Genomic DNA, 17,575 nt, shown 5'->3' with positions numbered 1-17,575 from the left:
AATTTGAGGTATTTCCCATACTCACTAATCAGACCTTTTCTAGTTTGTAGATAATAGGACTAATGATCACTTCCAGGAACAGAAGTAGTAATAGATAACTTTAGGATAAGAGGTGTTTGGAAGTGAGAGTAAAATTAAATAGTAAGTGGAGAGGATTTTTTTTCTTACATAAATGTGTGTGATGACTCAGTATGTTACGGTTCTTATATTTTTGCTAGAATGCTGTCTTTAAGGTGCATCTCCCTTTCTTAAGGTTTCTGGTTCAGAACTAGTTTTCAAAGAAGTAAATAAAATATTTAAATATTTAATATTTAATTTAAATATACTAAATAAACTCAAGGCAATGTTTTAATACTTAAAATATCTAAAATGAAATACGATTTAACTGGAAACCAAAATTTTCTAGTAACTAATGGAAAAAAGCTCAATTAAGATATTATCATAAAGGAAAATTTTAAAAAATCATTTCATCTTTAATAGATTTAGACTATAATTCTCGTTGTGTTCAAAGAGATAGAGTTAACAAGGAATTTATTCAGTACCAAGTTTCGGTTTTGTGCTAAAATACACTAACATAATTGTTACAACACAATAAAGATTTTATCTTTAAAAGATTAATAGGGAGAATCATATTTGGAAAAAAAATGCAAGATTTGAATTAAGTTCTCAAGAGCAAGTCTTACTTTTTCAATATTCATTTAATTCTACTTTGAACAATAAGTATTCTCTCGCAGTTTGCTTGCAAAACATGCAAGACTGTTTTGAGTGGAAAGTAATTTAAAAATAATCAGTTTTTAAAAAATGTTCTTACATAATCCTGAAATTGCTAACTTAGATCAAGGACATGTAACTAACAACGATGTTCTCATTAAATGGAATCCAAATAGTTTGATTTATATAAACATTTTGCCCAAAGCAGACTGATTTATATGGGTAACATTAAAACAAACATTATTATTGTTCATATCATTCAAATGTAGTTACTGGCCACAGAATAAAGAAGAGTTTGAACAGTTATTTGCTCAATGTATGTCCCATTCTATGGTACCTTACCTCTCTAGTTAATCTCATGAATCTCTACTTTCTCTGAATAGATCATTTTCAAATACTTTCTCTCCTCCTATAGGTGGTTATATCTCAGAGGACTGTAAAAGTTATTAGTGAGAACCAGAGCGAGGACAAATAAAAATATACTTAATTATATTTCCAGATATTTCTAAAGATAAGGATGTTTGCATACAAATTTAAGACGATGACTATGTGTTTTTTCTTTTTCAATCTCAGTGGAGCAAAACTTACACTTTTCCCATTCTTCCTAATTCTTCCCAGATATCTAATTGGTTATTCAATAAATATTACTAGATGGGAGATTTCCAGGGGTGGTTATTCTCATTTGTTTTGTTCACTGCAGGGTCAGTAACTCTTTGAAGAGGTTCTGGAACATAATATTCATTCAAAAAATGCATATATGAATATGAATAAATGATAAGCAACTAATATATATAATTCAGATAGTATTGTCCACAAATGATGAATATTTTCAGAATTCCCTTTTAGCTTTAATTGCTTAAAAGCACATTAAATTATTACTTGAAAATAAAAATCAAGAATTAGATAAGAGGCTGAAAAACTGAATTTTTTCTCAATTTTGAATCAGAGTGATGATCTTCAGTTTATCTTACACCAACAATATTAATTTGAAATATATGAGACTGGTAATATAGATACTACAATAGAAGATAAAAGGAAACTACTTATAACAATAGTCTTTCAAACAAGCTTTATCTATAAGATAAGGATGCAAATAAAATTTATTCTATCTTCATAATACTCCCTCTCTGCTTTAGGTTGGAAGCAGCTTGATTAAACCTAATTAAACAATTTACCAGTCAAATTTTGAAAGTAGTAAGTAATATATATGGACATACATTCATCATTTGACCTAAATCAAGCCCAATAAAATAGCTTAAATATTAAATGAAAAATTGCCATTTGTCAGTCTTAATAATTATAAATTATCATTAGATGAGAAAGGAAAGAAGGGATTTTGGAATACAATAGAAGAGAAAAAAAAGTATAGAACATTTAGAGACAAATATGACAAATAGATCCTGGAAGAAACCTCCAGTTACCCAGTGTCTTTGGCTACTGGAAAGATTATGACTATGCATTCATAGAGATCAAGCTCTTAAATATTTTGATCTCAAGGCTGCTTTTAAATTCTTAAAAAAATATTGAATTCCCCCAGAGAACTTTATTTCCTGTGAGTTCTATCTATCAATATTTATCATACTCAAGGAAGAAAAATTTAGAATAAGCAACCAATAAGCACGTATTCCATTAGACTTCAAGGCAATGATGTCATAACATCTCATGTAAATGCAGGAAACTCTACTGTACACAAGAAAGAATGAGAAAGAAAAAGGCAAATAACACTTAATATTCTTATATTTGACCTTGTAAACCCTGAAGGGGACCCTGGGACACACATTGAGAATTACTGCTCTAGATCTACTTTAATAGAAATGAAGTATTAACTATGAAAATAGAAGAACCCAATTAACCTCAGTTATTTTGGACAGACATCTTAAACCACTATAAATGATGATTATTCTATTGTGCCTTTCATTTTTTATTTTATGCTTGAAATGAAAAATATTCAGCTGTTTGGCTTTCTTAAAAGGATTTATTTTTATTAATATTATTCTTATTAACCTCTCTAGTTTTGGAACTGGTTCCATCCAGAACTTCACAACTCTACAAAGTAAAAAGTCTGATTTAAAAATGATATGTATCGGGGCGATGGGTGGCTCAGTGGGTTAAATCCTCTGCCTTCCGCTCAGGTCATGATCCCAGGGTCCTGGGATTGAGCCCCACATGGGGCTCTCTGCTCAGCGGGGAGCCTACTTCCTCCTCTCTCTCTGCCTGCCTCTCTGCCTACTTGAGATCTCTGTCTGTCAAATAAATAAATGAAATCTTAAAAAAAATGATATGTATCAAAAAATTATGCTTGTCTATTCTACTCTTGCTTTAGAAAACTACTTCATGGTTTGCAGAAAGCTACGACAAAAAATAATATTTGGCAGTCATAAAATAACACACGTTCTTCCAAAAAGGGGTTTTCCCTACATGAAGTTTTTAATTTGCTGGTACCTCAATTGCTGGATGAAGCCAAAATAGTGATTCAATAGTTATTTACTTTATGAAATGTCATCAGCAATGAGAATGCTCTTTAACAAAATAAAGCATGTAATAGATCCATACGGAAAGAAGTTTCAATTATTATATAGTATAAAAAAGTCCATTTTTTGTATCTTTTTATATAGATTCCAAATTCATTGTATATAGTCAGGTAAAATTATAATGTGACCTACAGAACTTCAAATAATGTGGTTTTCAATCTGAAATATGTTTAGGAAGAAAAGTGGATTTTGTTCCTGTACTCTTTTGAGAACAAATATAGCAGAAATTTTAATGCACTGTTTTGCTTATAAGTTTAAAAAAAGGATCCCATGCTCCTGACTTTTATCAAGCTTTTTTTTTTTTTTAAAGGATTTTATTTATTTGTTTGACAGAGAGAGAGAGATCACAAGTAGGCAGAAAGGCAGGCAGAGAGAGAAGGGGAAGCAGGCTCCTCAGTGAGCAGAGAGTCGATCCCAGGACCCTGAGATCATGAACTGAGCTGAAGGCAGAGGCTTAACCCACTGAGCCACCAGGGACCCCTCAAGCTTTTCTTCTTAAAAATTTATGTTTTGTTTGATTTATAATATCAATATTTTGATTGGATACTGTTTAAACTATTAATTTAATCAATTAATTTTTAGTCTTCAGTATCTCATGGAAATCTTTATCTTACAGCATCTTAAAATACATTGAATTATAAAGCTATGATTGTCTACATTATTGCTATTCATATATCTAAAAAAAACCCAAGACCCCAATCAAAATTCTGCATTTCTGATATAATATGCTCCCATTTATTTTTTTATTTTTATTTTTTTTAATATGTTCACATTTAAAATCAGCAAGTTTTTTGTTTTTTTTTGGCTCCTCAATGATTAATTATATATTTATACATTCAACACAGTAATAAAATAAAAAGAAAAAAGAACATTTTCAGAGTCTGGCTCAGTACACATGAAGATTCCTTTCATCCTATCCCACTTTCTCCCTGACTCCCCACCCCCATCTTGCATAAGGCAGAATGGGTGAAGTATCATGGTCTTGCATAATGTAGTACATGCAGATGAGAAGTGGGGGAAAAAAAATCAAGTAATTCATTTATAGTTCGATATCTGGACTTAGGCAAATCTGTTAGGTAGCCAGATGGTGCCTTGCCATTCCTCTGCCTCTCCTTCAGTAGTGTTTCCCCCAGTTGCATGATCCCTCTTATCCAGGTGAACGCATTCCCAGCCCCGTGCTCATACTGTGCGCTCTGTCCAGGGTCCCGCACTATGTCCCCATCGGCCTTCTCACGCTCCAAGCTTCTCATTTATTTCCTCCGCCAGCATTTACTTGCCTATCTCATTTCCCCAGGGTCCTGCTCCCTGGTGGTAATTTGATAAAGTAACTTTTTTTGAAAATAATTTCTTTAAGACCAAATAATTTGTATTTTAAAAATTAAGTTGAACTTGGTGAAAGCTATGTCATAAACAGCATTGAAGGGACTTTGGCATGTTAAAATTAGCTCATGTCTTCACAGTCACATCCAACTATACAGGCCCATAGCTAGATCGTTTGACCAAGGTACAGCCCTACTGACGTACACCCATTGGTCTTGTTGGTCATGTCACATGAAACGAACATATAAATCCCCAGTGTGAAGCAGACATGTGGATGGCTTGGTGCGGACCCACAGCTATTACTGGAAAAGAACAAAGTTCCCATAATGATACATCGGTGGATTCACCTTTGTGAATAAACGTCCATAAACGAGACACAGTGTCACATGGTCAGAGCTATACATTTACTCTCTGTGACTTTGCATGGATGGCGGAGATATTCCTGGCAATAAATGACTAAAGAAAGATTTGAAAATGCATCATAATTCTAAGAAAATATGGAAACTCTTAAAAAAAACTTCAGAAGAGCATTTTGATCTTCACAGACAACAAAGAAAACCCCCACCCCCAGGAAAAACAAGCAGAGAACTCCGAAAGCTGAAACTATCCCATTGGAGTCTCTCAGATTTTGCTGGATGTTTGCTTTTTTCAGATCATTACAGGTTAAATTTTGTTTTCATTTTCAACTACCCAAACTTTAAGTTTGTGTTTTTACATGAACACGCTGAAATGAGGAACGCAAATCTGTTTTTATTAACCTCTTACATACGTGACGGAAGACTCCACCTCCAAATGAACTCACTTTGATTTGTCTTCTGAGTTCTCCTTTTGAACCCTGTCCTTCCCAGAAACAGAGAACGCTAAATTCTTTCTGACCAAAAGTGACCATCTACTTCTGGTCAGAAGAGAATGGGACACAGATTAGCTATCGTCCTGCGTCATCAATAGTACCCTCTACTCCCGAAGCCCACCCCACTTCCCAGCCCGGCCACCCCCTACCACTCTCCCAAGAGAGCAGCTCCCACAGCGTGAGGGCTTAGTAAGCGTTCACCACGACAACCTGTGGATACGAAATGCTTCTGTGACAGGGGCTGAAAATGAGCCTTATTGAAAGCAGAGTTTCCAGCAGTGGTCTGTGGAAGTAGCTTCAGACTTTTCTCCTACAACTTGGCCCCTCTAAGGAATGCTTAATCATAATTTCCTCACGCAACTTAATCAATGGTTCATCTGCTCGCCAATCCTCTCCAACCCATTCCAGTGGCTCTTATCTCATTTCCCAGGGTGGAGGGACATTTCTCCTCAGCCTCTATTACTGTTCCTAATTTTAAAATTCATGTAAAATCTTAGCATCCAACAAGAATAACTCAGGAATTTCAAAATGCACTTAAAATGTGAAATAGTGGATGTCAGCTACGTTAATTTTTAAGGTTTAAAATATGCTTCAATTTGTTTCAGTCTGAATATGGCTTTAAAGAAACCAACTATTTTTTAAACTCTCCTCTCTGGTTGCTGTCACCTTCTGAAATGGCAGAGCCTCTGTTCAGCCAAAACAACTGGCTTGGAAAAAAACCCATTTCTAGGGATTTCTAAATACAAAAGAGTTGTTTAGGCAGTAGGATTATCTGACACAATCTGTCTAATCTTTCTCTTCGGGGTTCCTAGAGTGCAACTAAACCCCGGAGGGGAGAGAAAGTTCTTTCTGGCTCACTCCATAATTCTTGCTTAACCCATATTTCATGCCACTTCAGGCAGAAATCTGCTGAGAAGTTCACAAAAAGAAAAAAAAAATTCAAAAGGCTCTTTAGGGACAATTTTGTCACCCTTGATAGAATTGACTACAAATGTACACATGGTCTCTACAGACTCTGTTTACTGCCACACTGGACTCATGCATGAGAGGGTTTTATTTCCTCGCTTTGTGGCAGCTTAATTTTCAGCCTTCAGAAAAAAGGATCATGTAGGGAGAGCAAGTCTAAATTGTATTCTGCCATCGTTTCTAGCAACCTCTAATCATTTGTAAGAACTTAAGTGATCAATAACAAGTATGTACATGACAACTGTTTTTACTGGAATCAGAAGAGCTTGATTTCAGAGGAGCCACTGTTATTTAAGAAACAAAGGGGTAGGCCGAGGAACAAGGGTCGCGTTGCCGATTCTAGAAATTTCTGTGTATTCTCTCCGTCATCCCAGCCCGCTCTCCGATCACTCAGAAAACAACGATAAGAATATGTGCCATGAATACCTCCTCTACCATGTGTGGTAAAATGAGAAAATGGGCGACAGAACACTCAGTACGACGTGAAGGACCGTTCAAACGGAGGGCATTATCATCGGAATGCAAACGGGACTGTGTGAACTCCACCGTGAGGCTTGAAATGGAAGGCTTTGATCCAAACACTTAAAATTAATAAGAACACTTATTTATGCAGTTAGTGGACGGGACCTTGTTGGCTCTTCGTATGTTTACATCTCATACCAATTTTTCTACACTTCAAATGAATCCTACATCATTTTATATAAATTCAATCCAATAGTGTGTTTACCCTTCATTGGCAAAATGCATGGTTGAATTACATTCTTGGTACATTCACAGTAGCAGGGAAATAAATACGTTTTAGAAAATGGCATTTTATCGTCACTACCAAATTAAACAAGAAAGCAGGCTATGCTATCTTGATTATTTTGATAAAGAATGGCTTCAGGATTCAGTCACAGCACCTTAAATGGATGAGATTATTCATTATAGCGTTATGCAAGGAAAAGGAGTTAAACATATTGTGCTACAAATTTTAAGAATCGCATCTAGCAAAAAAATCAGACAGAATATTATATAGTAATACCAAAATCATGATAATTTAAAATAGAGTGAGATAGGGAAGCATTTCACTACTGTGACATCATTACAGAATACTTGAAGTAAGAAAATGAGTAGCAGTAAGAAACCAACTGAACTTGATGGAAGAAAAGGTAAGAGGCGAGATTTTAAGTACTTTTGGAAAGTACTAATTAGAAAGTAACTAATTAGAAAAGGGAATCTGTGCACAGGGGGTAATTACCTGGCTAATTCAGAAAACATCACTGTGCTTTAGGCCACATACATCTTTCACTTCTCCTAAATATCTGATTCGTTGGGACAAGAACATATTAAAAATGGTAGTTTTTGGAGAATAAAGAGAAAAACAATAGGAAAGTATAAGGCTTGACTTTAATTTGCAGACAAGTAGAGAATCACAAAATCAAGTATTTCAGGGCTGGAAGGAACTTAAGGGGGCACTGCTATCCTATTTTTTTAAAGCACTTTATTTTATAAATGTTTTTGAATTAAATTTGAAGATAATTTTATAATCACCTTCATTTGATTCCTGTTACTGGTGGTGATACTCTTTCTTGGGAAAATTCCAGGAGTGTTGGGGTCTAGTTAGAGATGGATACAAACTTGATTTCCTTTCTTAATACAGCTACGGAATCAAGTTTAGATACACCTCCAAAGCCAGGGCTCAGGGAATTTATCCTCCTCTATCCAGGAACCTGAGAAGACTGTGGAGTAGATCAGACGTGGGGGCCAGAAACAGCGGGAGTATTGCCTAGAAGAGTCCAACCCCATTACTTATTCATGTGTTTATGTACGCTTGGTTCTTTCATTTGGTAATGATTTTCCATCTAGCTAGTGATGTTTCAACATAAAACTTTGTTCCACTCCCCAAATGTTCTATCATTGGAGGTCTCACTAGCAACAGAACAGTAACTAGCAATCTTCTATTGCAAGGAATCAAATGAGAAAGCAAAAACTGACACACTCATTTTAAGCTACATCATATAACAATGGCTCAGAACCCAGTAGTTTATGAATGAAATAAAGATACTTTATTTATTACACAGGCACTTGGATATTCACATGCCCAACACAGCTGATACACTTAACAACTATGGAAACATGAGTGGAAAATGTCTGTTTGTAGGATCAAGAGAGAACTTTCACCATGTAAAGGTGAATTAGTGCATTAACAATTTTTCCCTTACTTTCCTCTAAGAATTTCCAAAATCCACTGAAGTTTCAAAAGTTACACTTGAAATAATATGCGACAAAAACTGATCTACATTCCAACTGGTATGCTAATTCGAATTTTGAGCAGTTTAAACTTTTATCACAATGCAACATATTTATAGTCATGCTTGAACAGATTAGGTTAGTAGCATGCATTCCATTCTGCAATATGAATATTGTTAATCTATTTCCCAACAGAAGTCAAAAGATGCCCAGTGCATAGAAAAATACAAATCACTGTCGTCAATATATTATGGGACTGATTTGGGGACTTACACGGTGATGATGAAAGTCCTGAAATGCCATGCCCACAAAAGCACATTAAAAAGGGGATAAACATATTTTATCAGACAATCTCTAAAAAATTAAAAGATGAGGGCTTTAAATGTGGGGGATGTTCTTTGCTGTGTGCTTTGCATAGCGCCTTTCTGCTCACCTCCTTCTGGCTTGACTGGTCCATCAGACACCACCTTCCTGAGGGCTAGCTGGCTTTGGTCTTGGTTGCCATTGGCTGGTGGAGGCAGATTATCAGACTGAGTTCTTTGAATGGGGAGGACGCCTGCTATGCTGTGTCTGTGCTGCTTCCTGGCATGATTAGTCTGACCGCTTTTATGTGCTGCTGTGGCAGTGTGGGTGAAATGGAAACCCAGAGTATGTATCCTCAGATGGAACCAGCTTCAATGTTACTCATGCAAACAGAAGTGATCTTTTGCTCGATCCCAAGAAGTTGTGTTTTCAAAGGCCAAAATGACACCACATGCACAGCACTAGAGGGGTTAAAACTGGCTGTTTCTCAGGAAATGAAGACTTGGGGAGACGGGGCTAACATCAATCTCTCTCCGTGATCTGGCTGATGCTGCTTGGAAGTGAAATGGCAGCTCCATTTGTCACATCTCTGCACTCGTTTGGTTTTTACATATCGACTAAGTTTTTGCAAATTCAACAAAAAAACAGCAATTAAGTTGGGTGAGTGGTTACTCTTTGATCGGAATCTTGACTGTGTAAGGATTTCCAATGGTTAGAAAAGAAAATAACCTAGAAATTCTGTGATATCGTATACAAAGTGTGATCCAAGAGAATGGACCCGACTGTGTTCCTGAATGAGGTGACATTGCCTCATCACATATGTCTAAACATCTATTAATATTATGTACTTTTTGGAAAATATAAGGCTTGATTTTCTTCCCAGATGTGTTTCCCAAAAGACTAGAAAGTTTCCCACATGGAAAGCTACAACATTTCACATGCATAATTCATTGACGTTTTTAAGCTGGAAATGGCTTCCCCCTCCCGCTCGGCTCGAGAACTCGACTGTTGGTCGCATTACTCTTCTGCCCAACAATTTTTGAGTGTTTTCGGATGCGAGAATCTCATCTCTAATCGGCTCTAAATGCTTGTGTGTGTGCTTTTTTTTTTTTTTTCTTTTGGTGTAATGCCTGGAAAACTGGCAGCCACTTGTGCTTATAATTCCTGGATTCTCAAGGATATTTAAGTGTACACGAAAAGGACACACAACACTGCTTTGCCTGCAAACATCACAGACATAGCTACCAAATACTGTGAGCCAGGTTGGATGGATGGTGGAGACAGAGGGGAAACAGCCAGTTTTACTGCAGTCCACGTACATAAGGAAATGAAAAAAAAAAAAAGAAAAGAAAAGAAAGAAATCTAAAGAAAGAGCGGATTGATGTCTTGGTACTGTTCTCACATGGACAGAGGGACAGAGGACGGAGGGAGCAGGGTCTGCCAAAACACAGAAAGCGAACAGGGAAGGACAGCAGGAGAGAGAGAGGCAACAGATGAACATGAAGCTGCCATGCTGAGGAATTTATTTGCGTCTTTTACTTGGTTGCAGGCGGAGCTGCTGCACCGCGGCTTCGGCAGCGGCTATGGCAGCCCCAGCATCTTCCAGGTGGCTCTGGGTGACGCTGGTTTTGCTCTGACTGCGCGACGGTCCGTGAGAGCGCAGGTGGCCTTCGGAGGAGGATTTCGAGCTACCGGGACTACTGTGGGATTTCTCAATGGTAGGAACCTGCATGTCTGGTTACAAGAGGGTGAGACGTGAGTTAACAGTGCTCCAGCGTTTCTCCTGTCAAGCTTGGTCTCACACAATTTGAAACTGTCTAAGATTTATGTTAATTCGGTTTCCTTTCGGGCTCATTTATGCAACTGCTCGCCACTTGGTAATGTGATTAAACATTCGGGAAACGGTTTTTGGGAGGAAAGTCAAAAGGATAATCATGGTGAGAAGAGATAAGTCTGAGAAGAGGACAGACATCTCACCAGCCTCATGGAAATGTGTATGTTAGCTTTCAGTTCTCTAAGCCACCGCTAATTCTAGGAGGGACCAGGCAAGAGACAAGAAGCTCACATGCCCACGGAGGAGTTTTCAGTGAAAACGCAGGGAATTCCCAGATGAAGGGGCCCGAGTCACCAGGACACATTAACAGTGGAGACTGGAGAATCATGTCTCAGAGGATTTCAGAGAACGTCTATGGAGATCCCACATTTACTATGGCTGTCAAAGAGAGAGAGGTCTTTATGCTAATGATCTTCCAGAAAGTTAATCAGGGTAGAGTTGATCTGGCTAAGTGAAATCCATAAATGACCTATAAAGCTCATTCATAAGTCATCTGTAGCCCTCATGGTCAGTCCGTGGTTTGTCATATCAACTCAGTGGCCTACTGGACTTGGCCTCGTGGTTTTCCATCTCCGAGAACACTTGCACTTGTGACCCATTCCTTTCTAATAGACAAAGAACCACTTTTCAATTTGATGTACTTTCTGAGAAGAGGAGAGAACGGAGCAATACTCAGGTCCAGTATAAAAATTTATAGTTGACACTTAAAAATAGTTCAGTATGTCTAGGTAAGATACTACATGGTTATCTCATCTAGGCAGTCACTTGGTTGATGATGAAGATTAATGTTGTGTCGTAGGATCATTGGCAACGAACCTCTCGAAGGAAAAGCTCATTCACATGGGAATGCTGTGCGTACTGCTAAACCCAATGGATAACATTACCATTTCAAAAATAATGACAGTAGTTCAAAAAAATCATAGAATTAGCTCGAGGCCAACATTTAGGAAAGGTATAATCAAATTTCAACATACCCATTGTTTTGGTGACATGGGGAAAATGATTTTGATATGGTAAGTAAAAACCAGGATGCAAAATTATATATGTTCATATATTACACATATAATGTATGAGTAAGAATATATCTTTAAAAAAATAGGGGTTTAAACAACGAGAAAATATATGCATAAATGGTAATGATGAGTATTCTAGTCAACGGACTGTTGAGGATTTTTATTTTCTTTATGAAATACCCCCAACATATTTTATAAAATCATATTATCATTCATTTTGACAGCTGGAAATAATCAAAGAGCTCATACAGCCCAACCCCCTCTGTTGTACCGGTTGAAAACCAGAGTCAGAGAGGTGAAGATCACAGTCATAAACCTAATTATGTGCTGATCTGAGACTAAAGCCCATTTTTCCTGATTCCATATCCATTACTGTTTGTAGGATATTATATTACATACTTTCCAATAGAATCCAACACTATAAAATATATTAAGTATACAAGCATTCATATTCAAGAAGTTACTGAGTGAACAAATAGAAAAAAGCTTTTTCTAATTGAAATAACTCCTACCCTTGGATGGGTCAGGGAAGATACCATGGCTTCTGCTTTTGATGACAGATGGCTTTGGAGACTGCTGGCTGCTCTGACTGGAATGAGACTTGCCATGATCAATGCTTTCAGTCTGTTCTTTGAGAGAATACCATCTAGGAGTGTTATCGAGATGAGATGTGCTAGATAAATCAATCAATACCTGAAAAAAGGCAATAGGTCAATGAAATTGATATAATTCATTCATTACTTGTTTCTGTGATCTGAAATTTACTCAAGGATATAAGCCAAAAGACATAGTATGACTTTGAGGATGACAGGCTGTCTTCCTAATTTTTCTTTACCCATGACATTGGAAGCAAAGTCTTGTGCATATTAGATGCTTAAAAAATATTTGATTAGGGGCACCTGGGTGGTGCAGTCGTTTGGGCATCAGACTCTTGATTTCGGCTCAGGTCATGATCTCAGGGTTGTGAGATCGGGCCCCGCACTGGGATCTGCTCTGCTCTGCTCTCCCGCTGCCCTCCTCACTGTGAACCCTCTCTCTCTAAAATAAATACTTTTTTTTAAAAAAATGAACTTTTGATTAAACTGAACTGTATAAAATCTTTGACTGCTAATTAAATTATTTGGAGATGATGTAAAAAGGTAGTCTCGACTCAATCTTTGTGAATGAAAGTCCTCTTTTGTTAAATGAACGCATTTAGTAATAAACTTGGATATCTTTTTTTTTTTTAAACTAGGATATCATTTTTAAAAATTTGCTTTTAGTTACTAGAGGGACAAAATTTAAAAAATGGATTATTTGCAATTACTGACTTATTCCTTGTATTTTAAAACATACTTTATGAGATTAAGAGTCATTTATGGTTTGTCTCCCTCCCAATCCCATCTGGGGGGAGGTGGGATTGGGAGAGGGGGAGCGGGCTATGGACATTGGGGAGGGGAGGCGGACCATAAGAGACTATGGACTCTGAAAAACAACCTGAGGGTTTTGAAGGGTCAGGGGTGGGAGGTTGGGGCAACCTGAGGGTTTTGAAGGGTCAGGGGTGGGAGGTTGGGGGAACAGGTGGTGGGTAATGGGGAGGGCACGTTTTGCATGGAGCACTGGGTGTTGTGCAAAAAGAATGAATACTGTTACACTGAAAAAATAAATAAAATGGAAAAAAAAACATACTTTAACTCATATTTGAAATAGAGATAATATGACTAGCAATTTATGATGAGAAAGTACTGTGTCATGGTTTGACTGGCAGCATTTTTTTAATTCTTAGTAGTTCATGAGTAATAACCCATTTCACAATTGCTGGCATTTTAGATTTGATGAGATATAAAAAAACGAGAACCAACACAATGGATATATGCTTTAGGTTCATGTCAACAATAAATTATAAGGACTACAATAAATCAATTTTCTGAAATGGAACATTAAGTCAGATAGCATATTGTAGCCTAGAACCATCCAAAGACTAGTACCAGGGCCCGTACCAGCAAGGGAGCCTACAAGTAAAGGTCAAATGGCCAAGTTTTGATAGGAAAGAAAAGTATGGAGTCTTGGAACCAAATAAGGTCTCATGGCACATAGACTAAACAACTGTTTTCCATTGTTTCTGGGAAGGGATATCATATTGTCTAGGTGTTATTTAATTTTTGGAGATGATTTATTTTTTAACATTAATTCATAACTTCTGCTTTAAGTAAAGACTATTAAATATAGTATATTTTAAAAAATATGATAGATTTAAAAAAAGGCACAGGATCTGACCACTGTGCCAGATTTCATGATTAGGTTAGATTCCATGTGAACTTACATAAAATTGTTTTGTATTGTTTTCTCCTACTTCTAGTTCTGTCTCGTAAAATATTTTGAGAGATTTTTCTTGGGATGCTTAAAGGAAATAAGAATGCAGAAAGTCACATCAAGCCATTGACAGCTGCAGTGAGGAAGAACAATTAAATACCTGAAAATATATTTTAAAAATCGAGCTCATTTTATAGTAATCTGTCTCAAATTTGGATTCACAGCGGGATTGCATGTCTCCTATCAAAGCAATTAATAATTCATTTGCAAGTTAATTATAAATTAATAATTTAACAAAATTTAATTTAATAAAAATTAACAAATCTAATTAATAAATTAATTTAATTAATAAATTTAATTGATGATAAAATTAATGCAATTTAATAAAATTCATAAATTAATAAAAGTACATCAAATGGCAGAGTGAAAACCATTACTCAAATTACTACTCATCCAGTCAAAGAATAAATCAGGAAATATATCCTACCCACAAAAGGGTTTTCACCAAAATGATAATCTAGTAAACTTAAGAAATATGTTTGTATCAATAAACTTTAATTGGTGGCTCATAGTGAAAGCAAATAAAGAAAAGGAAACCAGATGCTCACCTCACCAAGAAAGTCGTTGGAAGAAAATCTATCATAATCCCAGACTGTGACCTCCAGGGTTTTCTTCTTGAGCTACAGTTTAAATCAAAATGTTACCAACCCCACAAATTTTCATCACACTCTGTTATAGATTCACCTATTTTGCTTCCTTGAACTGTTTCCATTTGTGTAAAAAGACTTCAAACTTTATCTAAAATGTAGGTTTATATTAAATATTATATAAAACGTCAGTGATTTTAGAGTCCAACCTAGTGTTTGTTCGTAAGAGACCTCAAACTTTTACTAATTCCCTCTTTTCTAAGACCCCCTATTGATTTTTATTTAAAAAAAAAAAAGAGCAGAATCTATAAATGCTCGTTAAATACATGGAATTTATAGGATGCAAAACTGTCTAGCTTATTTAGATAAAATATTTAGATTGGAGTTTTTTATTTTAGTAAAATACCAAAAAATAAAGGAGCATTGTCTTATTTCTGTGGGCAAATTTAACTTATTTTAAATTCAAGAACCCAAATTACAACTTGTACCTAGCCTCAACTTCATAATCAAATTGGAAATCTTCCAGAGGACAAATCCTAAATCAACTTGAATATCCTTACAGCTAGTCTTCCGTATGTCTTTGTCTGTAAAGTTTAGCCCCACGATGCCTGATTCATAAGAGGCCTTGATTCAGAGAAGAGATGAATTCTTAAACTGCTGTCTGGTGCAACAACATATTCATATACACTGAATATTTTCTTTGTATTATTTGTAAAAGTCAAAACACTGCCAGCTATTATTTTTGTAACATATACATATCGGATCATTATGTATACCATAAACTTATACAATGTATTAAGTCAATTATCTCAGTAAAACTGGAAAGAAGTGAAAGTGATTGACCAAATTTTACAAATAATAATTAGCTAGTCGGAAAATATTTTCCCTTAAAATTTGATGAATGTGTCCCAGTCTGTTGAAATATTTAAATTTTGCAATAATTGATGGAAAATATTCCATTGGTCTTATTTCTTTATTTTTTGGCTGATTTGTTGTAAGGCACACATTTACACTCATGGTAACTTTGCCCCGTATCTATTTCTTTTCACTTGGCTATGTTTATTATTTGTATTCTACACATTTCTTTTTGTTTGCATGGCAAAATGGATAGACCACAATCTTGCAATAATTTTGTCATCCGTTTTCTTATACTAGCCTAAATATGTTATATAGAAAATAATCATTACATACCTGTTCCATGGAGATACTTTTATAAATTACTGTTTGATTCCACTCAGGATTAAGACTCTTTTGAACATATTTAGTCCTCCTCTTGTACTCAGCACTGAATTAGAAGAAAAAAAAGAGTTATCTTGATTATTCACCTTAACTGAGCCTTCACAGCCAGCTGGAAGAGCATGCAGACATTTTAAGACGGTATTTTGTTTTAAACATTATGCAATCATCCCATCACCTTCCTGTCTAAAACCTCTTTTTAAGGTGATACAAAATGATAATTTAAAAATATGTTGGATGCCTTTAGCTTCATTTGCCCTAAAGTAGTTTTTAAAGAAAAGCTTTTAGGTGTTCTAACTATACCATCATTTTAGAACCTTTCTCTTTCCTGAATCCAGGAGACTGTTGCATGAACTATATGGTAACATCAATATCTTCTTCCCCATAAAATATAATTTGGTATCTCACTTTCCAATACTTTTACTTCTAATCATGTCCGCAAAGCCAAATGGTCTTTCTTTTTTTTTTGTCTGTATAAAATTGTAATGATTGTATTGACTGAGGAAAGGATGAGAAATGTTTGTTGCTACAGCTGAGATTCTATGAACATTTGTTACATTGTACTTAAAGTATATTTTGACACTCTTAGTAAAGCAGGATATTTAGTTATAAAGCAATTACATATAAATTCTGGGTTTATGTCAATAGCCTGGATAAATCATTACAAACCAGATCAAAATAGTTTCTCATTCCTTACAACCTGGGGCATGTGAATTTTTCCTTGACTTTTCCATTCAGTCTGAGCAGCGGTTAGATGTTTATATCCCAAACTTATTCTAGTTAAGACAAACAGAACATCTACAGCTGACATCTACCAGATCACGGGGTTGGAATTACTATTGTTTGCTATTAGCCAACATTACCCACACAGATGAGGCCTTCATCCAATCCTCACTGCCTTTTCCCCGAATTTTCTGCATAGCCTTATAGCTTAGGTCCTAAATAATACTTCAGCTCCCCTGAGCAGCAGAGTCCTGAAAACCAACCTAGTCACGTGGAGTCCTTTCACGTGCTTTGATTTACAAATTGTTTTTTCTAAAGGGACCGGATCCTGACCCTTGATTTGTTGTTCCTAACAAGGGGCCGACTAACTCTTGCTAGACCCTGGTCTCAAGCACAGCCACGTCCTGGAATGCCTCTTCCTATTGCTTCTCAGGCACTAATTTACCCTCTCCATTCTAGACAGAGCAACTGAGAATCAAGTTCTAGTTCCCACTCACTTTTATCACGTCTTTCTTCTCTCTTTAGCTTTATTCTCTTTCTTATCAGCCACACACCAGGACAGGAATTCCCAACACGGACTGCATATTGTCATCACCCAAGAATCTGAGTTCCGAGGCTGCCAAGTAGGGTCCAGCACTTCACCCACATTTCCCTGCCATGCACCTCCAAGGAGATCCTGATTTCATACGTCTGGGAGGAGGCTTGAGTAGCAGAATTTTCAAAAATATCCTAGGTAAATCTAATGTGCAAATTGAGAACCAATGAACCTAAAACAGTTCCCAAGACCTCCTGTGTCAACCACTGTGAAGTGAATTCAGTTTAAGAAAAAAAGCATCATTCTTGTCACTTCTAACTAACTCGTTTGTGTGAAAATGAGAGCAGGATTTGACCATTTTTTCATTCAAGACAAATTGCAA

General features: G+C 36.2%; 1 protein-coding gene across 4 annotated transcripts in view; it reads right to left on the bottom strand.

Annotated features, from left to right (window-relative positions):
- The window catches only part of PCLO (piccolo presynaptic cytomatrix protein), a 439,326-nt gene that overhangs the window by 62,661 nt on the left and 359,090 nt on the right, over positions 1 to 17,575 (bottom strand). For all 4 annotated transcript variants that reach the window (XM_046020420.1, XM_046020422.1, XM_046020421.1 and 1 more), the window contains 4 exons: positions 15,891 to 15,984; positions 14,661 to 14,732; positions 12,273 to 12,453; positions 10,453 to 10,647 (listed from right to left, as the gene is read on the bottom strand). In XM_046020420.1, coding sequence (XP_045876376.1) covers positions 10,453 to 10,647; positions 12,273 to 12,453; positions 14,661 to 14,732; positions 15,891 to 15,984 — 542 coding nt within the window. The remainder of the gene's footprint in view (positions 1 to 10,452; positions 10,648 to 12,272; positions 12,454 to 14,660; positions 14,733 to 15,890; positions 15,985 to 17,575) is intronic.

The sequence above is a fragment of the Meles meles genome, chromosome 10 (assembly GCF_922984935.1).
Source record: "Meles meles chromosome 10, mMelMel3.1 paternal haplotype, whole genome shotgun sequence".
In the NCBI taxonomy this organism is placed as follows: domain Eukaryota; kingdom Metazoa; phylum Chordata; class Mammalia; order Carnivora; family Mustelidae; genus Meles; species Meles meles.
The sequence above is the reverse complement of the archived record's forward strand: the minus strand, read 5'-3'. Positions and strand labels throughout refer to the sequence as shown.